Source organism: Hibiscus syriacus, unplaced genomic scaffold (genome assembly GCF_006381635.1).
Source record: "Hibiscus syriacus cultivar Baekdansim isolate YM2019G1 unplaced genomic scaffold, ASM638163v2 tig00000778_pilon, whole genome shotgun sequence".
Taxonomy (NCBI): domain Eukaryota; kingdom Viridiplantae; phylum Streptophyta; class Magnoliopsida; order Malvales; family Malvaceae; genus Hibiscus; species Hibiscus syriacus.
The window spans coordinates 1,661,082-1,688,794 of record NW_024061825.1 but is presented as its reverse complement, the minus strand read 5'-3'; the positions used below and the strand labels follow the sequence as shown (position 1 = coordinate 1,688,794).

Genomic DNA, 27,713 nt, shown 5'->3' with positions numbered 1-27,713 from the left:
AGGTTGAACTTGTGTTGTCACTCCTCTCCATCTTAAGGCATACTCTTGAAATCTTTCATTGGCTTTCTTCTTTACTCTTCGAAGATCCATACGTGTTGGAGCTAAGCCTTTAACATACCGATATTGTCCCAAAAATGCATCAGCTAGATCTACCCATCTCTTGATCTGTTCTTGGGTCAACTGATTGTACCAAACTACTGTTGGGCCAACAAGACTATCATGGAAAGAGTGAATTAATAGATCATCAGAACTCAAATATCCTTCCATTTTTCTGCAAAACATTCTCAGGTGAATTAGGGGACAACTGATGCCATCATATTTCTCAAAATCAGGCATCCTGAATTCATGGGGAATAATCAAATCTGGAACCAAGCTGAGCTCTCTTGCTTCTAATTCTTTGTGGTGGGCACTAACATCTTTCATGTTTCTGATTGCTTTCTCCACCCTCTTGACTCTTTCCTCATTTTGTGAATAATGAACGAGGCTATTCTTTGGGTTAAATTGTGATGCCCCAGGGTTTGCTATCATTCTCAACTCTTTAATCTGACAGCATGGTTGCTCTTTATCAATTATCTCTTCTTTATCAGATGCCACACACTGAATAACTTGATTTGATCCATCTGATACTGAATCTGATGCTTCTTTCCTTATATCCTGAGGTAACCCTGTCAATAGTTCTGACCACTGATCTTGTAGTCCCTCATAAGATTGCTCCATTGTTTTCGTGATGATGGTACAGTAAAATAAATGAATGATCTTGGTTTTTACTGTTACAGAAACCTTTCATGAATTATTTACATGTTTTTAATTTATGTATATAACAATACTAAAATAAAAATGTAATGTAAATGCGAAAATGCAAAAATAAGAATGCAAAATGTGCAATTCAAAGGTGTAAACATAAAAGTATAAATACAAAATGAAAATGCAAAGATGTAAAATGCAAATGCATGTATGAAAAGGTGTTACTCAAGAGTGATCATCTTAGAACATATTTCATTGAACACAAAAGTCTCCGTGTATTAAACAAAGCTTTTACATATATGGGACAACTTTCAGTCCTAACTTCAACAAAACTTTACATATAGGGAATAACTTTCACTCCTAATTTCTCTATTTCACTTAAAAGCCAAACTAACTTCCACTCATACTCAGGTGTGGAATTATCCATCTGCTTTAATTCTCTCGTGAAGCCAGCTAAGTCCACCAGCTTATGAGCCACATTGTTTGCTTGAGCAGCAGCTTCATTTATGATATTGTCTTTTTCCTTTATCCTTCGTGTCGATTCTCGGAGTTGTAAACAATGTTGTTCATTTTTTTGAGAAAATCTTCATGGTTACAGAGTTCTCGTACAATATCTCCATAATCATCTAAATATTTCTTCAATGTCTTGTTCTTTTCGATAATGGCTTTTAATTCAGTATCAACCTCATGCTGATAGATCTGATATGATGCTTCCATGTTAGTCATAACACTATTCAACCTTTGATTTTCGACTTGACATCTTTTCAATTCACTGACATACGTATTGCGTATTTCTTCTGCAACTCGTAAATCATGATAAAACTTCTTTGCTCGACCTTCATGTATGTTACAATTCTTTTTCAGTTTGGCGACCCCTTTGATCCACTCTTCTGGGGTGTTTCCTATGCCAGCATTTTGAAAGGTTTGACTGACTTTCTGGAAATCTTCCTGCATGGTTTCCATTTTGGTGCTCAATTCATTGTTTTGCTCCTTCAAATGACGTATTTGAACTTCGAATCTAAGCAAATCTTCTTCCTTTTGGATGCCCCTACTGATGCTCTTACCTTTGAATACATTTGGTGTTGATCTGGAAGGATCTTCAGTTACCAAACTAGGTTGATCATTTATCATAAACTGCAAGATTCCCTGATCCAAAAGACTTTGAACTCGACGTTCGAAAGCAAGGCAATTCTCAATGGTATGTCCTTGAGCTCCGGCATGATATTCACAATAAGCGTTGATGTCATACCAATTTGGATACGGAGGTTGGAATGGTTTTATATAGTAGGGAGCTACTTCTCGTGCTTCAAGTAACTTCTCATATAACTCTTTATATGATATAGGGATAGCATCAAAATGAGAAACACCTTTTGTTTTGGATTGAACCCGAGTTTCAGACATCGGAAGCCGACTAAACTTCGATGATTTCAGATTACATGATTTCTTCTTATCTCAATGAGCTTTTATAGTGGTCACCATTTCTTTGGTATCTCCAGACGATTTGTGAATACGAATGATGATTGTCGGTAATTTCTCAAATTGATTAAGAATCGAAGTCCCTTGCGTATTTGAAACTGCAGGGTTAGGTTCATTGAGCTCTCTCTCTTTCTGTGCGGGAATCTCTTTTCCTTTGGCCAAAACAGATATTCTATCCATCATCTTGGTCATTTGCTCTCTTATTTCTTGTATCTCTTTTTGCTCTTCAATGGTCATACGATCTTTGGGTGCATAGCTTGCTTCTATCTTCGGAGTTTCCTCAGGATGTCTTTCCTTGGCCGCATCATATTTTGTTTGATCATAAAACTTTTTGTCCATTTACGATTTCTTTCCAATACGATGAACAATCTTTCCAGTAAACACCTTTTGGTTATGCTATGATCATGTAATGCAAACAAAATAAATGAGAAAAAAATAAAATAGTTAGTACCAACTAATGAAAAAAATCTATCTATCAAGCTATAAATCTTAACCTCATGCTTTCTAGTTCCATGCTTTGTTTGGAAAAATTAACCTAACCACATGATTTTTAGTTCGCAGGCATTTATTCAGAAAAAATAATAAATTAAAAAATTAAAAGCTAAAGCTTATTTCTCCTTTGTGTACACCTAAGGACAGAGGTTCAGTACTGTCTTAGATCAGGAGAAGTTCTAAGGTTTATTATATGCAGGGTTTTAGTTCTAGGAGTAAAGGTACTCGAATTGTCCTTGTTAGTGCCCCCTTAGGCTGCCAACCCTCAATCCTAGTCCACTACAGACTAAAGTGGATTGAGTTTAATTCGAGGGGATACACTTCTCTATGTCTGACACGGAGAATAAATTCTCACGAAGACATAGAGCATATGAACCCCGAAAGTTACTTGCTAGGTCTGACACGGAGAATAAATTCTCACGAAGACGTCGCTTTCACTCCCACTTAAAAAGGGACAAGCTTGATTAGAAAGTTTTATGTTATGCAATGCAAGTGTTGTGTGTGAGGAGAAATATTCAAACTTCTGACAAATAATTTAATGAAAATTTTAATATCTGAAAATAAAATAATAAATAAACAATATAATAAATATTATGAAAATAATAAATAATAAAAAATTTTGAAATAAAAGAATTAAAAATTAAATAAATATGAATTTTTAATTTCTACTTAATAGAGACACTTTATAATTGATTTTAAAGTTTGACCGGTCCCCAGCGGAGTCGCCAAGCTATCGTAACCGGTTTTCGTCCGGGCACGAAATATTTATTACTTTGCGGGAAAAGTGATGTGAATAAATAGTTTTGAAAATAATTTGGGAGTCGCCATCGGCCTTTTGGTTCAGGTAGGTCGAATACCTAAAAAATATCTTTTAAAAGAGTTTTTAAGAAAACATCAATTAAAAGATAAACTGATATGCGTTTTAACCAAAAATTCGTTCTTTTTAATAATAAAAAGGGATTCGTGGTCGGTTACTTTTAGGGAAGGATTAGCACCCCTACAACGCCCAAAATTGGTACTTTTTAATTATAAATTGTCTCTATTATTAGAAATTTAAAAATTCAAAATATATTTAATTTATAATCCTATTATTTCAAAATTATGATTATGAAAAAATATATTAATTTATATATATTTATAAATAAAATATTTATTTATTTAGAAATATCAAAAAAGGACTTCTAGGTACCTTAAGACGGCTCTTTTTCTCGATATTAAAAAATAAATAAATAATTAAAACAATTAATATATAATTTATAAAATAGGATATTTATTTATTTAAATATATCAGAAAATGGACATCCAATTGTTTTAAGACTGTCCTAATCGGAGTAGATCTATGAAAATACCTTCGGTATTTAATTCTATTAAGTTACAATTTAGTCACTAATTTCAATTTTTATTTATTACAAGTTTTATTTATTTTAAATATATAGTTTTAATTTTGTTCATTATATGTTAATTTTATATGTTTACTTTTAATTATTATTACTATTATTACTATTATTTAGACATAAATATATTTATAATATTTATTTTATTTATTAAAATCTTATTTAATTACTTTTAACTTATTTTAATCATGTTTTAATATTTATTTATTTTTCAATATTAAGAAATGACAGTCTTAAAACAACTGGATGTCCATTTTCTGATATTTTTAAATAAATAAATATCCTATTTTATAAATTATATATTAATTGTTTTAATTATTTATTTATTTTTTAATATCGAGAAAAAGAGATGTCTTAAGGTACCTAGAAGTCATTTTCTGATATTTCTAAATAAATAAATATTTTATTTATAAATATATATATATATATATATAAATTAATATATATTTTCATAATCATAATTTTGAAATAATAGGATTATAAATTAAATATATTTTGAATTTTTACATTTCTAATAATAGAGACAATTTATAATTAAAAAGTACCAATTTTGGGCGTTGTAGGGGTGCTAATCCTTCCCTAAACGTAACCGACCACGAATCCCTTTTTATTATTAAAAAGAACGAATTTTTGGTTAAAACGCAGATCAGTTTATCTTTTAATTGATGTTTTCTTAAAAACTATTTTAAAAGATATTTTTTAGGTATTCGACCTACATGACCCAAAAGGCCGATGGCGACTCCCAAATTATTTTCAAAACCATTTATTCACATCACTTTTCCCGCCAAGTAATAAATATTTCGTGCCCGGACGAAAACCGGTTACGACAGGTTAAAACTCACTAAATAAAATTACATGATACAGAAGACATAAGGGCCAACAATTTTGTAGCTAAAATTACCTTCATGCAAGTCCAAGATTTTGTAGTTGATTACAGTGTGGGGTTGGCAAACCCTTATTCCAACGGCGCTTATGGCGTTCTACATGACAATATCGCCACAGCATATATTTGTAATCCTTAATGGCATTATCCTCGATATTAGCTCTAGCAGCAGTTCCTTGGGGATAGTTCACATCAAAGGTTGATGATTTGACGAAAAATTCCACTCCATATTTCTCAGTAGTCTTAGGAATCTGATACGAGTAATTCCTAAACAAAGAGTAATCAGGCTCGGAACCGGGCAGATAAGCAAGCAGGAAAATCAACAAAATCGGCAACACTGAATAAGAAGCAATAAATTAGGTCCTCCTCTATGCTGCTCCTCCCTCTGTTGATGACCGCCCATTCCTCTAGTCCTGTCAACATGTGTTGCCCTAAACATGTCTCCCTGACCAAAAAACGACCTAAATATCTCATCAGGATCAAAATCTTCATCAAACAAATCATTCCTATATCGTCTCCGTCTCTGTCTCACATTATTCCGCTGATTGTACTCAAATTCATCAACTAAACCAACTTGATCATACTGCCTCCTCGAATCATCATCGCTTAAACACTTAAATGCCTTGCACACCTTCTTAAACGCTTCCTCAGACCCCGGAGCCTTATTCTTATCCGGATGCACTTTCAAGGACAACTTCTTATATGCCCTCCTGATTTCATCAACAGAACAATTCTTCTCCACACCAAGAATATAATAATAGTCACTGTTTCTCTTAATCTGCCTGATCAACAGAACATATTCCTCGGTATAACTTTTCTCCCCATCCAACTTAGACGACCCGCCTTTGTTCTCATCGCTTAAAACACACTTTTCATCAACAGAAGAAACCGGTGCCGACCCAGAATCGAGATTTTCACAAGCATCCAAAAGCTTATCAACAGATAAAGTGCGGTTCAGGCGTTGAGCGATTCTAATGAATTTGAGCGCACGCTGTTTGTCCCCAGAGGCAATTGCTTCTTCAGCAATGCGAAGACAACTTAAAGCCTCGTCTTTATTACTATCCATAATACCGAACTTCTTTAAATCCAAAACCCTGAATTTGCCGAATGAAAATTCACAAACTTCAAATAGAAACAAAAAAAAAATCCAAAATAGAACACCTAATCAAAGGAAAATACAGATTACGGGAGTGAACATTTCAGCAAAAAGGATTCGCATAAATTGGAAATTTAATTCAAAATTAAAGAAGCTCACCAGATCGAAAATTGGGAGGAGGAGAATGAGAGAGATGGGGCTTACTTGGAATTCAACTGACTGACATTAATGTCCAGGGTTTTGATTTTTATACCTTACGGATGTCGAATGATTACATGCATTTCAGTTTCAATGACGATGTTTAATGGAATTTAACTTCAATTTTGATTTTTTGCTATTTTTTAGTGGGTTGTGCAAGGAGCTGTTAATGGTGACATCGGTGCCAATCCTTCTGCTGAAGGTGCAGATGAGGATGAGGGTGTTGATGATCAAGCCGTTAAGGTTGTTGACATTGTCGACACTTTTAGGCTTCAGGTTAGTCTGTTTTACTCTTAGAACTATTATCACGATTTCTAACTTCTTGAGTTTGAAACCGAAGAATGTATTCCGATGCCTCTTGCAGGAGCAACCTGCTTTCGACAAGAAGCAGTTCATCGCCTACATAAAGAAGTTCATCAAGAATTTGACACCCAAATTGGACGCTGAGAAGCAAGAAAGCTTTAAGGAAAACATCGAGGGAGCAACCAAGTTTTTGCTTGGGAAACTGAAGGACCTTCAATTGTGAGTTACATCTTACCACTACTGTTCTTTTCCTCTTGTATTCCATCATATACATTTTTGGGAATTAGAATACCAAAAATATGGAATGTTTCTTGCAGTTTTGTCGGAGAGAGCATGTCTGGTGTTTGTTTAGGTGGTGTTTGTTTTTACTGTGCAACATCTTCAAACCACTTATGTTTGCGTCGCGCAGATCACGCGCAGACATTAGGCTTTGCAGACTGTTTGTTTTTTAGAAGACAGAAGCTCTTCAAACGTCTGAGCGAGCTCTTCTTGGTGCAGATTTGATTTTATGTCTTCAAAGGTCTTCAAACATCTTCAAGAATAATTATAAAATATAATTATTTATTAAAATAATTTTAAATAATTTATTAAGGTTATTTATTTTAAAATAATTTATTTTAAAATAATTTATTATAAAATAATTTATTTTAATTATTTTAAAATAATTTATTATAAAATAATTTATTTTAAATAAATTATTATAAAATATGGATTGATTTATTTTAAAATAATTTATTAGTATGAATTGATTTATTTTAAATAATTTATTAGTATGGATTGATTTATTTTAAAATATGGATTGATTTATTTTAAATAATTTATTAATATAGATTGATTTATTTTAAAATATGGATTGATTTATTATTGTAGTTGTATGGATTGAATTATTTTAAATAATTTATTAGTATGAATTGATTTATTTTAAAATATGGATTGATTTATTTTAAATAATTTATTATTGTAGTTATATGGTTTATTTAAATTTCAGTATTGTAAAATTAAAATTATTTAAATCTCAGTATTGTAAAAATTTTTTAAATTTAAAAAATCAATTTATTTATATTTCGGTTAATTTTAGCAGTATGCAAACGTTAAAAAATAAACAGTATTCTTCTTGCAGATTGCAGACTTTTAATCTACCTCTTCTGCTGTAGATGCCTGTAGATATGATCCGCAGACTGCAGATGACTGCAGATCTTTTATCTCTGTAGAAATAAACACCACCTTACTATAGGGAAGGTGCTACCGACCCGACATTTTAGTACCTGGCTTATGCATTGAAGGAGACCAAGCGCTGAGGTTTGAAGAACCAAGTACTTGCTAAAGTTTTAGTCTTTATTATTGTTTCTACTCCTATTTTTGCTGTCTTCTGTACCATTAAGACTTTGATTTACTGTTCATGTTTTATGGTGCGACTGATAATAACTTAAACCCTTTAGTCAAAGCTCCTAGTCAAAGCTCACACCTGTGATTTCTCAACTCCCAAGGACTGCTGCCGTCACCACCGAGACATCCGTCAGTCGTCACAGAACAAAAAGAGCCTCTGGGTAAAGTGTTTAACCCGTCCTTTTACATGCATCATAACCGCCCGATTCAGGGCTTTGTCTCCGCCGAATCACTCTCCTCGGTCAGAGCAGGAAGGTCGAAAAAAGCAAAAAAAAAAACGGAAATCAGAAAGTTTCTTTCCCATAACATGCAACATAAAAAATCGAAAAAAAGGGAGGCTTTCGTTATAAAAAGGACCACACACACAAAATAAAAGAAAAAAGAGAGAGTTTCTTACCTTCGGAGCTCAGAACTCGTCGTCGCACATCATCGTCAGCCCTCTATTTTCAGATCTAAGGTTAGAAGGCTTAATAGGGTTTGTTTAGAGGCCAAGAGGGGTGGTTTTAGAAACCATTTTATGATTTATGGGGCCTTGATTTCATGATTTCTCGGGTTTCTAGGATTAAGAGAAGGTAATGGGGGATTTCGGATGATGTAGGGTAGTGTTTGGGGTCGGTTTTTTATTGCAGTGGCCATCGTGTGCAGTGGCCGAAGTTTCTTTACTTCTCCCGGTGAGGAGAAGAGAGAAGAGAGAAGAGAGAAGAGAGAAGAGAGAAGAGGGCAGAGGATTTTGGAGTTTTCCCTTTTGGGAAAAGAAAACAAAATTGAACAAATATAGAAGATGATCATTTTCTGCCTATTTTTAGGGTTATATACCCTGCGTCAAACGATGTCGTTTAGAGGTAGAGGGGAGTGCGTTTTAGCGCTTGAATTAACCCTATTTTCAGTCATCCATAGTTTGTAATATTTCAATTTAGTCACTAAATGGATGTTTGATTTATTTTGATTTTGAACTTCAGAGTTCATTTCGTTTACATTCTACTCACTATGATCCTTTAAATTTTATGTTTAATACTCTTTAGTCCTCAACCTGTTAGGTGTTAGAAAATGTGGTATTCATGCTTCAGACCCCATATGTTTACTGTATGTTAATTTTGGTAATTTGTCAAGCCTAGTTGTTACATGAAATAAAAAATGAACTATTTGTTAATAGGTTCCTATGTTTCTAGTTTAGTTCCGATTTATTATATTAATTATACCTACCTATACTTATGTGTGTGCTAATTGGTTAAGTATTAATATGACTCACGTGCCCTAAATATTTTATTGAAATGGTAAAATGCCTTTAGATTAACCAATAATGATTACTAATTTCTACATGTACTCGTGTCCATTTTCAAGAACGAATTTCGTGGAATGGACGTGAAAAGTGTAATCTATTGAGATAGTACGATTAAATACGACGTTCGAATGAAAGCGAACTTGAAAATAATCGAGTATGTTCGGATATGCTTGTATAAAAATGAAATAACAATTGTTTTGTTTTAATAATGACTGTGTTCATCCTTTTAGCATATTATTTAATTTTAAGTTTTTATTCGATTTGTGTTTGATGTGAGGTCCTCAAAGTATAGTAAAAGAATATTCTCGTATATGGAAGAGGTATATGGGAAAACCTTTCTATTGGAGAACGTGCAAATCTTGTGATTTCTTTTCAAAGTAGGGAATATTTATTATAGTTCGAAATGAATTAATTAATGAGTAATAAAATATAAATCATGAGATAATTCTTGATTTTAGCAATCTTTAATTTCTATCACGATGATGTATAAGCGATCAAGTATTAATATTGGGCGTTGTTGGGGTGCATTTCTTTCCCAATGCGTAACCGACTTCGATCCCTAAAAACTAACTTTGTAAAATTATTTCAAACAAATTCAAACATAGCCGTTCAATAATTTTGAAAAACAAACAAACAAAATGTTTACCTAAAAAAACAAAAATCCAGTTGATCAACTTTATATAGTCTTCCATCTCTCTTTAAATTTTGATTCGAATTTTATCCAATCCTTCCTTCTTTTTATATATATGATCAAAGCCATCGTCTAATCATCTCTCTTCATTTCTCATTCTCTGGTAATTCGTTTATTTGTTTATGTTTCTTTAATCTTGTTTTATAATTTGAATACGTTAATTTTGAGTGAATTTGATAGAAGTCAAGGAAAATTGCATGAATTATTGGAAATCTCATTTTTTGGAAGAATGTTCTTCGAATTCGGATTTTCTCCTTGTAAAGTGAAATTCTGTTACATTTTAATTTGTTATTGTATTTTTTATTTTTATTTTTTTGCGTTGGTAAGCAGGTTTTAAGAATTGGCTCCTCAAAGACGATCGCAGCGTTACGTAGGTGGCCAAATGCATCAGGGCAATGCAGCATCGACAGCGCTTTACGATCACTCCGGCGGAGAGTCCTTACACAACTCGGATTCCGCCTCCGGAGGCGATAACGGTGATGCCGTTATGGCGCGGTGGTTGCAGTCCTCTGGCTTGCGACATCTTGCCTCTACGGGCATCGACCAACTCCACCTTTCCAATCTACTCATGCAGGTAAAACAAGCAACGCTCTACATTTAATTTCCACGTGTACATTTTTAATGCTTTAAATTTACTTCGAAATTTCAGTTTTGGTGGAACTTTTTTTGGTGAAAACAACCGTGGCTATTCCAGTTTTAATTAAGGGAAGTGTTGTTGAAGTTTCCACATTGTTCTACGCCTAATCGTGTGCCCCTTTTTTCTATTTAACATTCCATGACTTGATGGAATGAATATGTTCTTTCCTCTTCTGCGTGAAGTTACGAAAAAATCATTCCACTTTTAGTATGAACAGTTAGGGCGACAGGCATTTTAAGGAAATCGGAGGTCATAACTAGTTGATCATTCTTCTCATGAGTTTATTATTGTTTTCATCTCATTTTATAAGTTTTAAATGGTTTTACACTCAGGATTCTTAGATATTGAGAAGTTAGTATTTCATTATTGAAGGGTTATGGAGCACAATCTGCAGAAGAGAAGCAGAGGCTTGTCACATTAATGAGGAACTGCAATTTTAATGGGTGGTCTAGATCGGAGCCATGCATGCCAACTGGCCAAAGATCAGGAGGGTTCTATTCTTCAGATTTCAGGGGGGATATTGGATTTGGGCTTTTGGATCTTCATGCCATGGATGATACAGAACTTCTGTCTGAGGTATGGTTTAGGACACTGCACCTAACTTTGCTTGAAATGATTTGATTAGATGCAACTCTACTATTCTTCTTTTATTTTTGTGGTGATTTGTTTAGATATTTCTTGATGTTGTTCCCTTATGATATATATTTTTAAATTGTCAAAATTTTACTTCAATTTAAGTTTGCATATTCGGGTTTAGAAATTTTAATTTTATTTGGTTGCTGCAGCATGTTATGTCTGAACCTTTTAGACCATCACTAATCATGCCTGATGTGAACAAAGTGTTTCAAACTCAATTTAGTACTAGCCAGCAGCAAAGAAAAGAGCAAGTTGATGCAGATGCCATATGCTCTGCCAATGGAAAGGAGACCACCACGAGGGAAAGTAATGTTGCTAAGATTAAAGTTGTGGTATGTTGGTTTCTTTCCATGGTGCTCCATTTCTCTCCCCTTTTCTTACCCTTTTTGTAGAAATGGGGACATCTGAGATTGCTGTTTATGTTCTCAGGTTTAGTGTCTTTTTGTTCCTTTCATTGTCATCTTGCCGTTTTGTGTTTCATTATATATGTTCTGGACAAAGTAGATGCTGGTTAATTGTTAAATGTCATGTAAGTTAAAAACTTCTCTCTAACATTTGGTACAAGGTACGTAAAAGACCATTAAACAAGAAGGAGATTTCTCGGAAGGAGGATGACATAGTAACTGTGAAGGAGAATTCTTTAACTGTCCATGAACCCAAGCTAAAGGTTTGTCCCTTATTCATTGTAGTTATGTGACACGACACCACTATGTTCCTTAGATGAATATTTTAGAACTGTTCTTACCTGTATGATGTGTCATTTCACTCCTCTTATATTTTGCTTTAATTGTTATACGAGAGGTGGACTTGACAGCATATGTTGAGAAGCACGAGTTCTGTTTTGATGCTGTTCTGGATGAGCATGTAACCAATGATGAGGTAATACTCAGTTGAAATATATTTTCGTAATGCTATCCAAACATGGTTCCTGAATAATGTTATGACCAGGGTTTGTTGATTTGTCAGAGAAAAAGATCGATTTAATCTGTTGTTTGATTCAACAGGTTTATCGTGAAACTGTTGAGCCGATAATTCCCATCATCTTTCAGCGAACAAAAGCTACTTGTTTTGCTTATGGGCAAACAGGTGCATAGATTCTAAACTTTCTTCCAGAATGGCAGGCACATCTCTAGTTCATGATAATGTGGCATGGTTGCTATTTCTGCTCTATGTCATGGAATATTTACCTTTTCAATTTCAGGTAGTGGTAAGACGTTCACAATGCAACCATTACCTCTCAGAGCTGCCCAAGATATTGTTAGATACTTGAACCAGCCAATTTATCGCAATCAGAAATTTAAACTGTGGCTCGGCTTTTTCGAGATCTATGGTGGAAAACTATATGACCTTTTGAGTGAGAGAAAGTATTTCCCTTTTCTTTCGTTGCTTACTCAGGCGTGTTTCATTTCATTTTGTTTTGTTTTCTTGAAGACATGCCTGATTGATTTATGATATGTAATGACTTTGAAATGTCTGCTGCTCTGACTGTATCGAGCACAATTAAATCAATCGATCTAAATTTCCTCCTATAGGAGACTTTTTATGCGAGAAGATGGGAAACAACAAGTCTGTATTGTTGGACTGCAAGAATTTGAGGTCTCAGAAGTGCAAATGGTGAAGGAATACATCGAGAAAGGAAATGCTGCTAGAAGCACAGGCTCTACTGGTGCAAATGAGGAATCTTCAAGGTCACATGCTATTTTACAACTTGTCATCAAGAAGCATTCCAAGGTGAAAGAGTCCAAGAAGAACAACAATGGGAATGATTCTAAAGCCGGAAAGGTTGTTGGGAAGATTTCATTTATCGACCTTGCTGGCAGTGAAAGAGGTGCAGATACCACCGACAATGATCGACAAACTAGGTAGGTTCGAATTTTCCTGTTAACTGTATTAACGTGTGTTGTTTCCTACACACCTTGGTTCGTTGAATTCTTGCCAGAATAGAGGGTGCTGAAATTAATAAGAGCCTTTTGGCTCTTAAGGAGTGCATTCGTGCTCTGGACAATGACCAGATCCATATACCGTTCCGAGGGAGCAAACTTACCGAAGTGCTCCGAGACTCTTTCGTTGGCCAATCAAGGACAGTTATGATCTCCTGTATTTCTCCAAATGCCGGTTCATGTGAACACACTCTGAATACTCTGAGATATGCTGATAGGTATCCTTGTTTCTATGATGATCTTTGTTGCAGTATATTGTATTTACTTTCTGTCTAAATAAAGATTATTGCTATCCAATTGAACAGGGTTAAAAGTCTTTCAAGAATTGCTAATTCCAAAAGAGATCAGTCTGTAAATTCCTTACCACCAAGTTATAAGGAAGCATCTCCTGCCTCAGCTGCCTCAGATGTAGAAGATGTTTACGAGCAACCAAAGGAAGTAAAAGTTGTCGATATAGGTCGAAGGCTTGTCGAGAAAGATGTTTATAATCTTGACTTCGACAAACAACTGCCGTCGACCTTTTCTTCAAGCCAACCTTTCAATAGGAGGGAGGAAAATGGAACAGGTTCTGGCCGAACGGATAAGGAGAGATTCGAAGCGAGTAACTCCTATGGTGGTTCCACAATGCAAAGAACTTCCTCATCAGCTTCTCAAACTTCAGTCGATACAGAAGAGAAAGTGCAGAAGGTGTCACCGCCTCGTAGAAAATCGACTAGAGAAGAAAATTCTGAGATGATGGGGAACTGGATCAAGAATGATGGAGGGGGATCGGATTCATCTGCTACAAACACCCGGCAGGCGAATGCTGTTAACTATAATGGCACAAATAGTTTTGGAATTAGACCATATAATCCCGAGCCTCATACAGATGGAAGTATTAGTTCAGTACTCGAGGTAGGAGATCAATACGGTTAATTTTGTTTCTGAATTATAAAAGGGCTATTAGGATTTTCACTAGTATACTTTTGGTTTGTTGCAGGAGGAAGAGGCTTTAACTGCTGCTCACAGAAAAGAAATAGAGGATACAATGGAGATTGTTCGTGAAGTAAGTAACCTTGCTCATATTACATTACCAAAGTCCATGTCGATAAGTCGAGATTGTTCACCGTGTTGTCTTTATTTCAGGAAATGAAGCTTTTGGCTGAGGTGGATCAACCAGGCAGCCAAGTTGATAGTTATGTGACCAAGCTGAGTTTTGTGCTTTCACGCAAGGCTGCCAGCTTGGTGAGCCTGCAAGCTCGACTCGCCAGGTTCCAGCATCGATTGAAGGAGGAGGAGATACTAAATCAGAAGAGAGTTCCTCGTTAAGAGTAGCTGTTCATGCTCTGCTTTCATTGCTGCATCCGTTACCGTCCTATAATTTCATATCATGGATAGTCACGATACTACTTGTCCCGGCGGTCATTTACATTAAATACTTCTACAAACAGATAGGTTCTCTCAAACGAATCTAACTCGGTTCTGACTGTCGATGCGGTCTCTGAGACAGAATTCGGCTTTTTTGCACAAATCTCGGGTTGTCCATGCCGGCATTAATCTCGCTGTTGGTGCTTATTTGGTGGCAATGGGTCGGACTCAGGTACGTATCTGTGATGAACCTGATGCTTTCTAGTGGGGTGACAAAGGGAAATGCTTTGAGAAGTCATTAGTAGAAAAACAGTGCTATCTTTTTAAAACTATTTCGTTGTTTAATTTTCTTTATAACCTCAAAGGGCACATTGTTCGTGTCATGTAACATTCTATAGATTTATGAAATATATAAATCCATTGTACCAAAAAGGGATATATATAAATCTATACCATATATATAAAGATTAACTTATTATCACAAGTAACCCATCAAGTAATCTCGTTGATAAAAATAATATTATTCTCTCTGTAGATCTTGAATTCAAGTAGAAATATATGTAATAGAAACTAGAAAGTGTCTGCGATAGACTTCGTTATTTCCGCAACCGTGATAAACCGAAATCATGTACAAAGCATATTATGAAGAATCCGAGATCTTAACAGCTTTAAAAGATGGATGAAGCAAACCCAACTCATCTTGAACTTCAAGTGGATTACCGGTCTCATTCCGAACCCGCTTAACTCTCCGACTGGCCAGCGATTTATGCATAAACCCATACATTTGCAGGATCTGATTATCACCAAAATTAAAAGCTCTATCCATCTGTTTCAAACACCTCTCGACCGAGTAATCCCCAAACTTCCCGCAAGGTTTACACCCCACAAAGTGAGTAACCAAAGGCCACCGATGATCCCCTAATCCGGGATGATAATTCTCGATCATCTCCTCGTATCGATCCACCAAAATCCCCCAATAACCGTGCAGATAATAAGCATTCTCCAGATACACTTTCTCACCCCATTTCTCTCGTTCCTTGACCAACAAGTATACCATTGCAGACTGATCATCGGCTTCGAAGACCGGCCTACCCTTTAATTCCCTAGTCAAAATCTTACCGGCGTCTTCCCTAATCTTCCCTTTCGGACCCATCGGAGCCCAAGCATCTAAAAGATCAAGCGACCATTGACAATTCCTCAACAAGAAACTACCAGTATTCAAACCAATCCAATTCTTTTCATCATAAACCATTTCATTCCAACCATGCATAACTAAATTAGAATATTTGTACCTTTCCCATGGAAGCTCGTACGCCATGTCCGTGAACATCGCATCACTGTCCATCCACCAGAGGAATTCGATCTCCGGATGCGAAAGCAAAAGCTTCCTAATCAAGGGCAATTTCGCCCAAAAACCAGCCATTTCCGCATCCAACAACGCCATGTTGTAAAAAATCTCGATCCCGTGTAACCTGCAGTAATCGATCTTGTTCTTGATCGATTTCAGTAGATAATGGTCGCCGACCGGGTTTTCGCACGGTTTGGGAGATGAACCGGTGACGAGGAGGACTCGGGGCTTGTTTGGACCGATGAAGTTGGGGAAATTCGGGTTGTTTGAGATCCATTGGGATCTTTGTTGATCCCAATCGGATATTTTAGGCCCGAGTGAATACGGTTTGTTCGGGTCGGGTTTTTCCTTTTCGCCCTCTTCTTCATCGACTAGAATCTTGGCGATATCAAATTCCGCGTAGCTCTTATCGTTGCTATTGCTGTTATTGTCAGCCTGAGCGGCATCGTTGTTTTGAGCTTCTTCAAGTAAGCGACGGGTATCGAGGCGCTTGAGAGGAGCGTCAACGCCGGCGTGGTGGTTTTGGTTTTCCTCGGCGGCGAAGCCGGGATTTACGGGGTTGAAAGTGCCATGTAGGAAAATGACAGTTATTATAAGGCAGAGAGCCGCTATTTTGGTTCGGGAACGGCGAAGTGATGACCAGAGGTCGGACATCTTGGTTTCCTTGCCGGCTCGGCGACAGGTTCGGGTTGTGATTTAATAGAGAATTGAGGATTTGGGGAGCAAGACGGTGGAGTGGGAAAGTGAAGAAGGAAGGAAGGAAGGAAGGAAGGAAGGAAGGTAAAGAGGGAAAATGGAAAGCTGGAAACAGAAAGAAATTCTGCTTTACTTTTTGGTAATATTTAAAAAAGGTCCCCATATTATGTCCTTTTAGTTGATTTAATCTTTATATTATAATTTAATCATTTCTAACCTTTCTATTTTTCAAATATGTTCATTTTGTAGTCTTGAAGTTAACTTATTTTTTTCGATATTTCAAACCCTGGAAGAATAAATATTTATTTGTACCTAAAAAAATACTCATATTACGTATAATATGTCTTAATATTTAAAATGATGAGATATTTATAATTATCATATTCTAAAAAAAGTGTTTATAATATATTTATTTTTAATTTTTTTAGTTATTATAACGCAAAAATCATCCCGTAGATACAATTGTTTAAATCTATGACTTCTAAGGAGAATAACACTTCACCGCTTTTCACTGAAGTCACTCGACGTATCAAAGCTACAGACGTAACTACATAATTTTTTCTTAAAAAAACATTATTCTCTTTTTATTATTGAGCCATTAAATAAATTCAAAATCATATTTTTATATGTAAAACATTGGGTTAAATATTAGAAGTATAAAAATGAAGTTTATCTTATAACTTTTATTTAATATTTAATTATTAGATGTTTAAACCCTTTATAAATTTTATGTTTTATAAATATATTTTTATTCATAAATATAAATAATCAATATTAAATTAATTAATTTTTTTTTTTTTGCATGTGATTCATTTTATATTGGTCTTGTGTTATATTTTTAGATAAAATCCTCACAGGATTGACTTTTATTGTGGTTTTGAAAATTGAAAATACCTATTTTGAATGTATTGGATTAAAAACTTATAAAAAAAATATGATGGGTTAATAAGCTCAAAACATATAGTACAAGGAGTTTCTGAGGAGTTTCTCCTTTTATGTTAGGTGTTTAACGGGAGCACGTTGTCGGAGATTTTATTCCATAATAAATTTATGGATGATTTGTTTTATAGCCGTCGATCTAATAGTGGGGCCTAGTAGAAGTAGATCGTACGGTTTCAGTGGCAGATTGAATCAACTCGTCCAGTTCATGGCTTTATGGACTCCCAATCACATGGGCATCACATCACAACTCGGTTTGGACATTTTATTTTATTTTATTTAAATTATATGATTTTATTTTATGTTATTTTGAGAGGACGGCAGAAAAAAAAAAGATAGGCTGATATAGCTTTAAATGAGTAGGCACCTCTAGATCTCTAACATATTACACATGCATGTATTGAGATACAAATACCATATCTATTATTAGGCCAAATTACATGAATTATCATTAAATATTAAGTTTTTTCATGTTTTAAGGTAAAAATTAGTGCTTAAATTACATTTCAAATTAATTTTTGATGATTAATGAATTTTTTCGTTATAAATATGTTCATAATATTTTATCCATTATACTTTTAGGTGTCTATCGTTATATTTATGTAATAATAATAATATTGTTTAAAAAAAGAATCAACTCACGCGTCGTCTCTCTCCCTCCCACCCCCATCTTCAATGGTGAAAGGTCACAACCAGTTGGGTTTTATTTGCATCAGGGCGAAGAATTTAATGGTAGCAGCCACGTAACGTATGATCAGTTGAAGTCATCGAAATAGCCAAAAACAATTTAGGGAAACTTAGAAATGCGATGACCATTCACGATGCTTTTCACAACGATCGACGCGGTTTTATAGTGAGTGGGAGACTAGATTTTGGTCGCGGTGAGGGTGACGAGACAGTGATAGCCACGGACTGACGATGGCCAACCGTCAGCGGAAGAAATAAATTTTGGACTTTTTTTTAATTATATATGTGACACGTATCATATAACAATCAACTTTAATAATAATTACAATCAAATTTAGTGGTCATAGACCGACACCTATTTTTAACAAAATATTCTTTAAACACCAAAAGACAATTTAAAATATATTTAAGTATTAATCAGAGCTAAACCAGCAGGGCTTCTAGAGTACATCTCAGAAAAAATTACGTCATAAATTCATCATACAGTATACCTATCAGAGTGAACATCCAAAACTTTCCAAATATGAACTATTTTGTCAAATGACAAAACTTCAAATTTTCAAATAAAATGAAACCGCACTTTATTCAACACAAAATCCAACTTCTAAACAAGAGGAAAAAGGGAGTCAGAGTTCTTTATTGGTGTTTTTTGGACTTGTGTTGTCCTCTGGAGGAAGGGATATGAATTGCAGGATCGTTTGGACCTGAGCAACATCCAGTCTGAACTTCTCTGCAATCCGGTTGACATCCATGGGACCATCATGATCATCAGCCTTGCCCTGATGCAATAACATGATGTGGTGTAGCTGTTTTACATTCAAGGTTCCTGGAGGTGTGGGCCTTTCTTCATACCTTCCTGACTCGGGCGATGTATTCCGCAATTTTGGCAAGGGTCTGGTAGGATTTTCGGCCACAAATGCCTGCAGTAGGAGGAAGTTAACTAGAAACCAACATTAACACAACACTTTCAAACATTCCCCTCCAACACCATTAGCAGATGAAATCACTATATCGGGTATATCTAAAACCAAAACTGTAACATAAAAACTATAAGGGCGACGACTAAACTGATACCAACCGGTTAAGACCGAGTTGAATCATTTTGCTAAATCTTTTGCACTAACTACTCATCCCTCTATCCAAGTGAATATCATAGTCTATTCAATTCAGTGAAAACAATACAAATCTCAGTTCAAATGGAGGTCTATAGACTAACTTTATCAAATCCTCCAAATTTCATTATCGTATAAATGGCACTAGAAATAATGCAAAGGCATAGAGTTAAACGGCATAAGACGGGTAAAAAAAGCTAGAGGAGTAGCATAGGCACTCCAGAGTTACTTTCTTAATTTTTTAAGGAAAAAAAGGTTCTTATCTATCTCAGTCAAGCTCTAGCGAGGGGCTACAATTGTGAATGTTGCTTAAGATTGGTCCTAAGCCAACCGCTCTTTTGACATGAAATTGCATTCCGGCACTTCTCATTACAAAAGAACTAGACAATCCCACCAACACTAACAAAAATTTTGATAAAGAATCGACAATACTAGAAATACATAAAACGAGTGAGCAAAATCATCCTCGAAAGAGTATGCCATGTTTTTTGATAATAGAACTGAAATGGCTATTCTACGGAATTCCCCATCCATGAATCAAACTTCTGAGTAATTGTACTTCAAGCAAGCCCAAAATTGTTCAGCGGTTCAACTCCTTAGATAGTTTTCTAGTTTTCCATTTCCTTCAAGTAGAAACCTTTTAGTAAAATTCCTAAGGCATTGTTTGATTCTATTGAACACCATTACAGCTATAAATTTCCTTTTTGACTAAGCTGTTATTCATCAACACAAAACAAATTAAAACAAGAAAAACAACTTTAATGAACTGACCTCACCCATCTCAAGTTTGCCACCAGGCTTAGCTGAAATCCTACCCACCATTTGGCTAAGCATTGCATCATACTTGGGATCTCTTTCTTCCAGTACATTCTCAGGATTGCTTCTCGCAACTCTTCCTTTAAACCCCAAAAACTCAAATTCAATCAACCACCAAAACAAAAAAAAATCTAAAACTCAAACTTTGATTTTATTGGAATAGGGAAATTACCATGATCGAGATCTTCATGCTGGGAAGCTCTGGAAATATTCTGTTCGTCGGTGGGACCCAAAGGTCTCCTTGTTTTTGTGGGTTTTGATTGGTCCAACGATCGAAGCCTGCCAGTCGCTCGACGAAATGCCTGACCCATTTCTCTGCCCTTTTATCTATATAACCTTCTGCTTTTCCGGCTTAAAAGAACAGACCCAGATTAGTATTTGGGTCCTATATCATTGTTCCCAAATTGAACAGTCGTTAAAAACCCTAATACGGAGCTTTCTGGGTTTTATGCGTTTGGCTTTGTTCTGGGAGAAAGAAGAAAAAAGAGGGCAAATCACGTTTGGAGACCACGGGCTGGTTTCTTTTATACAACAGAATGACGGTTGATTCTGGTTTGCCACGTGGTTATTTCGTATGACACAACGTTAGTTTCATCGTAGCCTTTGATTTCAACAACATTTTTTGGCTAAATACTTAATAAGGACTTATTCTTTTAGGGACTACTCACTATGGTCTTAAGCATTGAAAATATAGAAGAAAGGTATACTGTGTTTTCTTTTAATTTGTTCAAATAAGAGTTTAATCTTTCAAAACGATCAGAGTCCTAAAATTTTTAATATGCAATTGAACATTTAAAAATGGCTAATTAAGTGCCTGACATTTTAAATATGTTTAAATATGAGTTTAATGTTTTTGAATCTACTCAAATAAGTGCAATTAAATATTATTTTTAAAAATTTAGACTCTTATTTGAGCATATTTAAAATGTTAGGCACCCATTCAATCGTTTTGAAATGTTAAAGTCATTATTGTGTACATTAAAAATATTAAATATTTATTCAGTTGTTTTAAAATGTTAGACCTTTTTATAAGCAACCCCTAAAAATGTTAGACACCTATTTGAGAATTTAGCATTTTTAATAAAAAAAAATATATATTTAATAGAAAATCTAATAAAATAAGTTAAGTATATGCAATTTATAAACAAAATATGATAGTTGAGTTTATTAAATTATTAAATACGAGAAAAAAAACTCATTTACAAAAAATAGAAGATAAAAAAATGGATGAATAAATATAAAGAAATGAAATGGATTAACGACTAATCATTAAACGATTAGCGTCATACGGCACGGATCCTAGGAAGAAAATTGTGATCACACGCAATTCCAACGGTCAATCGACGATAACTACGGCGACGTATGACTAAGAGGATGGAAGGGACTACGTCGGCGGCAATTGTCATGACCAGAAAAGACAACGACGGGATAAGGTTAAGATTCTAGGATTTGGGGGCTTTTTATAGTTTAAGAGAAATTATATTTTTTATAAATATAATATAATATTTTTTAAAAAATAAATTTTGAAATTATCAGATTTTAACATGTTTCACCTAAGGAAAGAAATTAATATCGTTGACGGTTTAGACACCTAAAATGATAACGTTTATAATGTTAGACAACATGATCATTCAAAAAATAATTTACTCGCATATTCCTAAAAAGCACTATAGTTTAGGTACTTATTTTATATTTAATTGTATGTTAAAATACGTAAACATAACAAATTCAATGTAAAATATTATGCTTTAAGATTTAAAATTATTTTTTAAAAATAATTTTATCACAATATTAAGGAAATATCCAAACCACCAAAGCACACAGGTTTTATGGAAAACCACATAATTCAAAATAATAAACACTTTAATTACAGTGTTAATTTCTTTTTAAAACTAACTTCTTTTTAAAAAGACGTCTTTGGTTAATAAAAAATTAACGACTTATTACTTATCCTACCTACTAACTAGAGCAGTTAAAAAGAGGGTTGAATTATCAATATTCAAATTGAAATTTTAATGTTGGAAACTTATGTGACTAAATTATAAAATTTTAAAGATATGAACCTAGTTAATAATATAAAAATATTAAATATTAAAATTATATAAAACATTTGAAATTTTTTTTAAAAAAAAATAATTAACCAACTCCATTCGACTTGTTCTTGATTAAATATCTGTTTCATATATTTATATTTTTTTATATATTACAATAATGTTTAAAACATTATATGCTTATAAATAATAAAATTTGACAGTAATATATCTTTTACACCTTCATGTATATCATCATCATAGTATTTTAATTGTTTAATTATATGAAAATTTCAAAAATATTTTATATATAAAAAAACTTTCCACCAACGTGCATTTCCCCGAAGGTGGCTTGAGTCTTAAGAAATCACTTTGACTCAGAGAATGACTAAAATTAGCTGACCCTTATTTTTATATGTGATGGAGTAAGGGGGAGGTAGGATAGTAGGCTGCCTTCCGTGGGACTCGATCCCACGACCCCAAGGTTAAGAACCTTGTGCTCTATCAACTGAGCTGGATGATCATTTTCAAAAAAGAAGATTTAAATAATTAATACATTTGTTTTATGGACCATTGCATGACAAATCCTAAATCCTAAACCTTAAACTCTAAACCCTAAATCCTAAACCTTAAACTCTAAACCCTAAACCCTAAACCCTAAAAAATATTACTCAATGAAGAAAGTAGTGGCTATACCTTATATTATAATATTCCTTTGTTTATATGTATACATAGACTACATATCATCCTATAGAGTTGATCAACTTTGGTTTTTGAACTTAATTTATGGCTTTAATGCTAGCAAGTTTATCAAGAATATTCATTGTATTTTCTTATGTTTCCTTTCCTACGTGTGTGTATATATATTAATTATATTATATAAAAGTTTTGAATTTTATTATGTTTTAAGTTTTTTTAATAGTCTGTGTTGTTTGAATAGGGGTTTAAACGAGCCGAGTCAAGTTCGAGTATTGCTGAGCTCGACTCGACTCGAAAACTCTGAAATGGAGCTCGACTCAACTCGAAAACTCACGAGCTTAAAATTTTCAAGTTCGACTCGAACTCGAAATCCTGAGCTGAAGCTCGTGAGTAGCTCGAAATGAAAAAAAAATTCTTAAACTTAACTCGATTGAAGCCTCAAACTTGAACTCGAATCTGAACCTTAAATACATGAAAATCTTATTGTATTTAAAAAAATCAATACATAAATGTTAATATTATTAATAATTTATTTTTAAAAAAATCTTAATATATTATATTTTTGAGCTGCTCACGAGCTTTTCGAGTTGAATATCAAGTAGCTCGTTTCAACTCGTTTCAGCTCATTAAGAACTCGAGTAGAGCTCGAGCTTGAGTCGAGTCCATTCGATCCGAATATTTATCGAGCCTTGATCGAGTCGATCTCGAGTAGCTCGCGATATGTCTCGTCTCGTCTCATTTACTACCCTAGTTTATATATTGAAATTTTTTATTATATATTGATAACGAGTACGCACTTTATAAATACAGTTCCTCGAATTCAAGATTTTTAGGGAGAATAACTTTTTTTAGCTACTGAGATCACTTAAAGAGTTCTAATTTAGTATTATTTTTTTATTAAAATGTGGTAAGTACAAGGCAATATCTGTTCAAAGATGACTCTCAGTCTTTTGACATTGAAGCTCACACTCCAGGCACCTATAGTGTTCGAACCCGGATTTTCAGGAATAACAACAATTCTTTTATCACATAGCTCACTTGATTCGTGTTGATTTAATATCATTAGGTAAATATAAATGAATGGTTTTGATTAAAACTTTAAAAATACGTGAATGTCTTTTGAATTCCATTTATAATTATCTTTTTTACAGTGAATAATTTTCTTCTACATAATCTGTTTATTTTAATTTAAAATATTAAAATCCAAACTCTAAAACTCTATATTATAAACTCTAAACCTTAAATCCTAAATTTTAAATACTAAAATCTTAAACCCTAAACTTCAAAGCTTAAATAAAACTTATAAATATTAAAATAAATATATTTGTATAAATTAAATTTTACAGTATATTAATAAAAAAATTACAGTGTATTAATAAAAAATATATAAAGAAAATTTGAATTAAGTATTGTAAATTTTTTACATTAAAATTACTTTTGAAAATCATGAAATTTTGAACTTTTTGACTTATATGGACTAAATTCGGTAATATTTCATAATACAAGACATACAATTTCACCTGTGGACTTTGAGTCTGCAGACATGGTCCCAGTATATTGATCCCAACTGGATGATCAGGTTCATCACATGTCACATCGATATCGAGAAAGAAATAATCCTATACATTCATCCATCCATCCATATACAACTAACCTTTTGACCTTGAGCAGCAGCGAAAACAAAAGTAAGGTTTATTTCTCCAATGTCCGAAAACATCATCGGAGCTCCGAACGACCACGATGTCGGCACCAAGGAACAAGACCGGTTGCTCCCCATAGCCAACGTGGGTCGAATAATGAAGCAAATCGTTCCCCAGAACGCCAAAATCTCGAAAGAAGCGAAGGAAACCATGCAAGAATGCGTGTCGGAGTTCATTGGCTTCGTCACCAGCGAAGCCTCCCAGAAATGCAGAAAAGAGCGGCGAAAGACCGTCAACGGCGACGATATTTGCTGGACCTTGGCGGCGCTAGGCTTCGACGACTATGAAGTGCCGTTGAAATGGTACTTGCGTAAGTTTAGAGAGCTCGAAGGCGAGAAAGCGGCAGCGAATCAGACGAAAGATAAAGAAGACGACGAACGATATCCATTGAAGTTCAGCTTCACTGGTAGCAGTAGTAAAGATTCTAACTTTAGGCCTCTTGATTGAGATGAACTTAAACTGTTTGTTTAGAGTTTAACCATGATATATAACATCAATCATCAAAGATTTGATTTGGGTTGTTTTTATTTTTAATCCTTTTTCTTTGAGATATGGCTTTTTAGTTCATGTTTTCACTCCATTTCTGCAATTTTTCATTAATCATACAGCTAAAGAAATCAATCTTTTGGGAATTAGGAGAGGAAATTCATTTTGTATGTAGAAGAAACTTGGAGAAATCTGAATATTTTTGTATCTAATACTTACATCTGAATTCGAATAACATATATATATTGAATCTGGGTTAATCTTGAGATTCAGAGCTAGTTTTTCTGCATCAATTTAGTCAATGATGTCTCCATGTCAAACACCCCGAATCAACACTACCAGATATAGCTAATTAGTTTATGTGGACTTACATGTATTTAGGGTTAGGGTCTTTCTTTAACAATTTTTATGTCGTTTTTACAATTTATGTTTATATTTTTCAATATTCGAATCCGAGTTATCTCCTTTTTTTTTAACCTAACACTTTTGGTAGGCTAGAATACGAGTGATTATTCGATCGAGTCAAAACGAATTGCCGATTCTTATTTTATAACTATTTTTTTTAATTTTTTTTAAATCTAGTTGTTGGAGTTTATGTTTAAATTGTTATAAATATCTATAATATTATGGTACTAATTGATTCTGATTTAAATGATCTATAACTATATAGGATATACATTTATATTTCTTTATATTTTTTTATATGTGATAATACACATATATCATGTAAAGTTGAAGTGCTCGACTCAAACTTAAAATTCAATCAACTAATTACTAAAAAAATCGAAGTATACAAGTTATTCTGGTCTAATTTTACAACTCAACTCAAATTTATTTTTTAGTCGGTTATAGTTTTTAAAATTACAAATTAAGTTCGAGTCAAGTCTTTTAGTGTAAAATCAAATTGAAAAAAAATCCTTTTTTTTTTCGAATCGAGTTGGGTTTTGTAACTCATTGTAGAGAACTAGGGAGAATGGAGCCTCCATTTCCAGCAGATACACATATATATACATATAGTGTATCATCATTTGGCTCGATCTGTTCAAATCCTAAAACAATGACTTCCTAAGTCTTCGCCTCAGAAGCTTCTAGGGTTTTCAGAGTATGTATATATCATATATGGTGGTATGTATGTATGTATGTATGTATGTATATCATGGGCTTCAGTAGGATCATACAGCTGATATTCACAAGAAAATATCCTGCAATCATTTCATGTATGTACAGATTGAATATTCAGGGAATCTCCCATGTCCAAAGCACAGAGTATATATTTTATTTCAACATAGAAGGAAAGCATTCACACCGAAATCTCCAACATGCATTTTGTTTTTACGATAATATAAATGATAAAATTCGAATCTCGAAATTATATTCCGAATTTTTTTTTTTTTTACAATTTGAAGGAAGGCCATAAAGTTGGAGATTCAAATTTGACTATATATATACATACATACATATATTTAATGTTGATGGTGTCACCATGACACACCAAGCAATGGAATCTTTCATACGCATTCAAAGATGCCATGCCAGACACTTTTCTCTGTTCATGCAAATATTTTATGTAGCCTGTGTGTTTACAGGCAATATTTTATATTAGAGAGGTAATCTTATAAAATTTTAAGAGTGAGAATAATATTTTAATTGAAAATTATAACGAGATAATGACCGAAGAATGCTCTTAACAGGGACTTGATATCCTGACGAGAAGTAAAAAGAAGATCAAAGCCTCTTCTGATGAGGCAACGGCATCCATCTCTGAGATTAACATGGAGGAGGTTCCTGTTGAAATGTCAAAGCTTGGGCGGCAGAAAATTGGTTCAAGTTAGGCACCTAATATTGCAATATCAAAATTAGGTGTAACAATGTCAAAATTAGGTGCAATAATGTTTGAAAATTAAATGGGTAAATTATAAACTTTAGTCACTAAACTTTAGGGTATTTATAAGATTAGTCCTTAAGTTTCAACTATAAATATCCTAGCTCATTTAGCTTCAAAACCATCCCAAAGCATTCTAGCTTTCTTCCAATACTAGAGAGATTTTAGAGAGTTTCTTGAGAGTTGTTTTCTCCTTTTTATCTAGAGAGAATTATTATTGTTTTCTCCTTGGTAGATCGAGAGAGGTTGTAATTCATATTTTCTCATAGTGAAATTCTTCTACCGTTGCCCGTGGTTTTTACCCTATATTTTTTAGGGGTTTTCCACGTAAATTTTGTCTCTTTTATCTTCATTTTTATTTTCTCAAATTATCAGTTGCGATTTTTCTCTATCCGATAGCCGTCTTCTGCAACAATTGGTATCAGAGCTAGATTAGAGTGTGTAATATCTGCTTATTGTCTTTGTGGTTGCCACCAAAAGGTGGATCCTCCAACATAAGAAAGTAAGAAGTTATTACCCATTCTTTGAACGTTCCAGAGAACTATTCACGATAGTGAAATAGTGGGAGCTATCCGTAAACGAAGCAATGGCAACGAAATTTGATATTGAAAAGTTCAATGGGAGAAATTTCTCATTGTGGAAATTAAAGATGAAGGCCATCCTGAGGAAAGACGGTTGTCTAGCAGCTATCAACGAAAGGCCAGTAGATTTCACAAACGACAACAAATGGATCGAAATGGACGGAAATGCTATGGCAAACTTTCATCTAGCATTAGCAGATGAAGTATTGTCAAGTATCGATGAGAAGAAGAC

General features: G+C 34.0%; 5 protein-coding genes and 1 pseudogene across 5 annotated transcripts; 3 read left to right on the top strand and 3 right to left on the bottom strand.

Moving 5' to 3' along the window:
• Positions 1 to 4,986: 4,986 nt before the first annotated feature.
• On the bottom strand, positions 4,987 to 6,251 carry LOC120114750 (annotated as a pseudogene).
• A 62-nt stretch (positions 6,252 to 6,313) lies between these two features.
• Positions 6,314 to 6,841, top strand: LOC120219016 (translationally-controlled tumor protein homolog). Its single transcript, XM_039215883.1, has 3 exons — positions 6,314 to 6,322; positions 6,431 to 6,559; positions 6,648 to 6,841. Exons 1-3 carry the CDS (start codon positions 6,314 to 6,316, stop codon positions 6,807 to 6,809), a joined length of 300 nt encoding a protein of 99 aa, XP_039071814.1. The 3' UTR covers positions 6,810 to 6,841.
• Positions 6,842 to 10,219: 3,378 nt separating this feature from the next.
• Positions 10,220 to 14,916, top strand: LOC120114729 (kinesin-like protein KIN-13A). Its single transcript, XM_039135535.1, has 12 exons — positions 10,220 to 10,519; positions 10,955 to 11,158; positions 11,368 to 11,550; positions 11,784 to 11,885; positions 12,020 to 12,097; positions 12,223 to 12,304; positions 12,420 to 12,582; positions 12,751 to 13,080; positions 13,158 to 13,376; positions 13,464 to 14,052; positions 14,138 to 14,203; positions 14,284 to 14,916. The coding sequence occupies exons 1-12, from the start codon at positions 10,328 to 10,330 to the stop codon at positions 14,464 to 14,466; spliced, it is 2,391 nt and encodes a 796-aa protein (XP_038991466.1). The 5' UTR covers positions 10,220 to 10,327; the 3' UTR covers positions 14,467 to 14,916.
• An 89-nt stretch (positions 14,917 to 15,005) lies between these two features.
• LOC120114739 (xyloglucan 6-xylosyltransferase 2-like) lies at positions 15,006 to 16,620 on the bottom strand. The gene has a single exon (XM_039135542.1). It carries the CDS (start codon positions 16,505 to 16,507, stop codon positions 15,146 to 15,148), a length of 1,362 nt encoding a protein of 453 aa, XP_038991473.1. The 5' UTR covers positions 16,508 to 16,620; the 3' UTR covers positions 15,006 to 15,145.
• A 2,047-nt stretch (positions 16,621 to 18,667) lies between these two features.
• Positions 18,668 to 20,583, bottom strand: LOC120114760. The gene is made up of 3 exons (XM_039135554.1): positions 20,276 to 20,583; positions 20,059 to 20,183; positions 18,668 to 19,095 (listed from the first exon to the last, which is right to left on the bottom strand). Exons 1-3 carry the CDS (start codon positions 20,412 to 20,414, stop codon positions 18,802 to 18,804), a joined length of 558 nt encoding a protein of 185 aa, XP_038991485.1. The 5' UTR covers positions 20,415 to 20,583; the 3' UTR covers positions 18,668 to 18,801.
• Positions 20,584 to 24,535: 3,952 nt separating this feature from the next.
• Positions 24,536 to 24,979, top strand: LOC120219007 (nuclear transcription factor Y subunit B-5-like). Its single transcript, XM_039215872.1, has one exon. The coding sequence runs from the start codon at positions 24,536 to 24,538 to the stop codon at positions 24,977 to 24,979; it is 444 nt and encodes a 147-aa protein (XP_039071803.1).
• Positions 24,980 to 27,713: the final 2,734 nt, after the last annotated feature.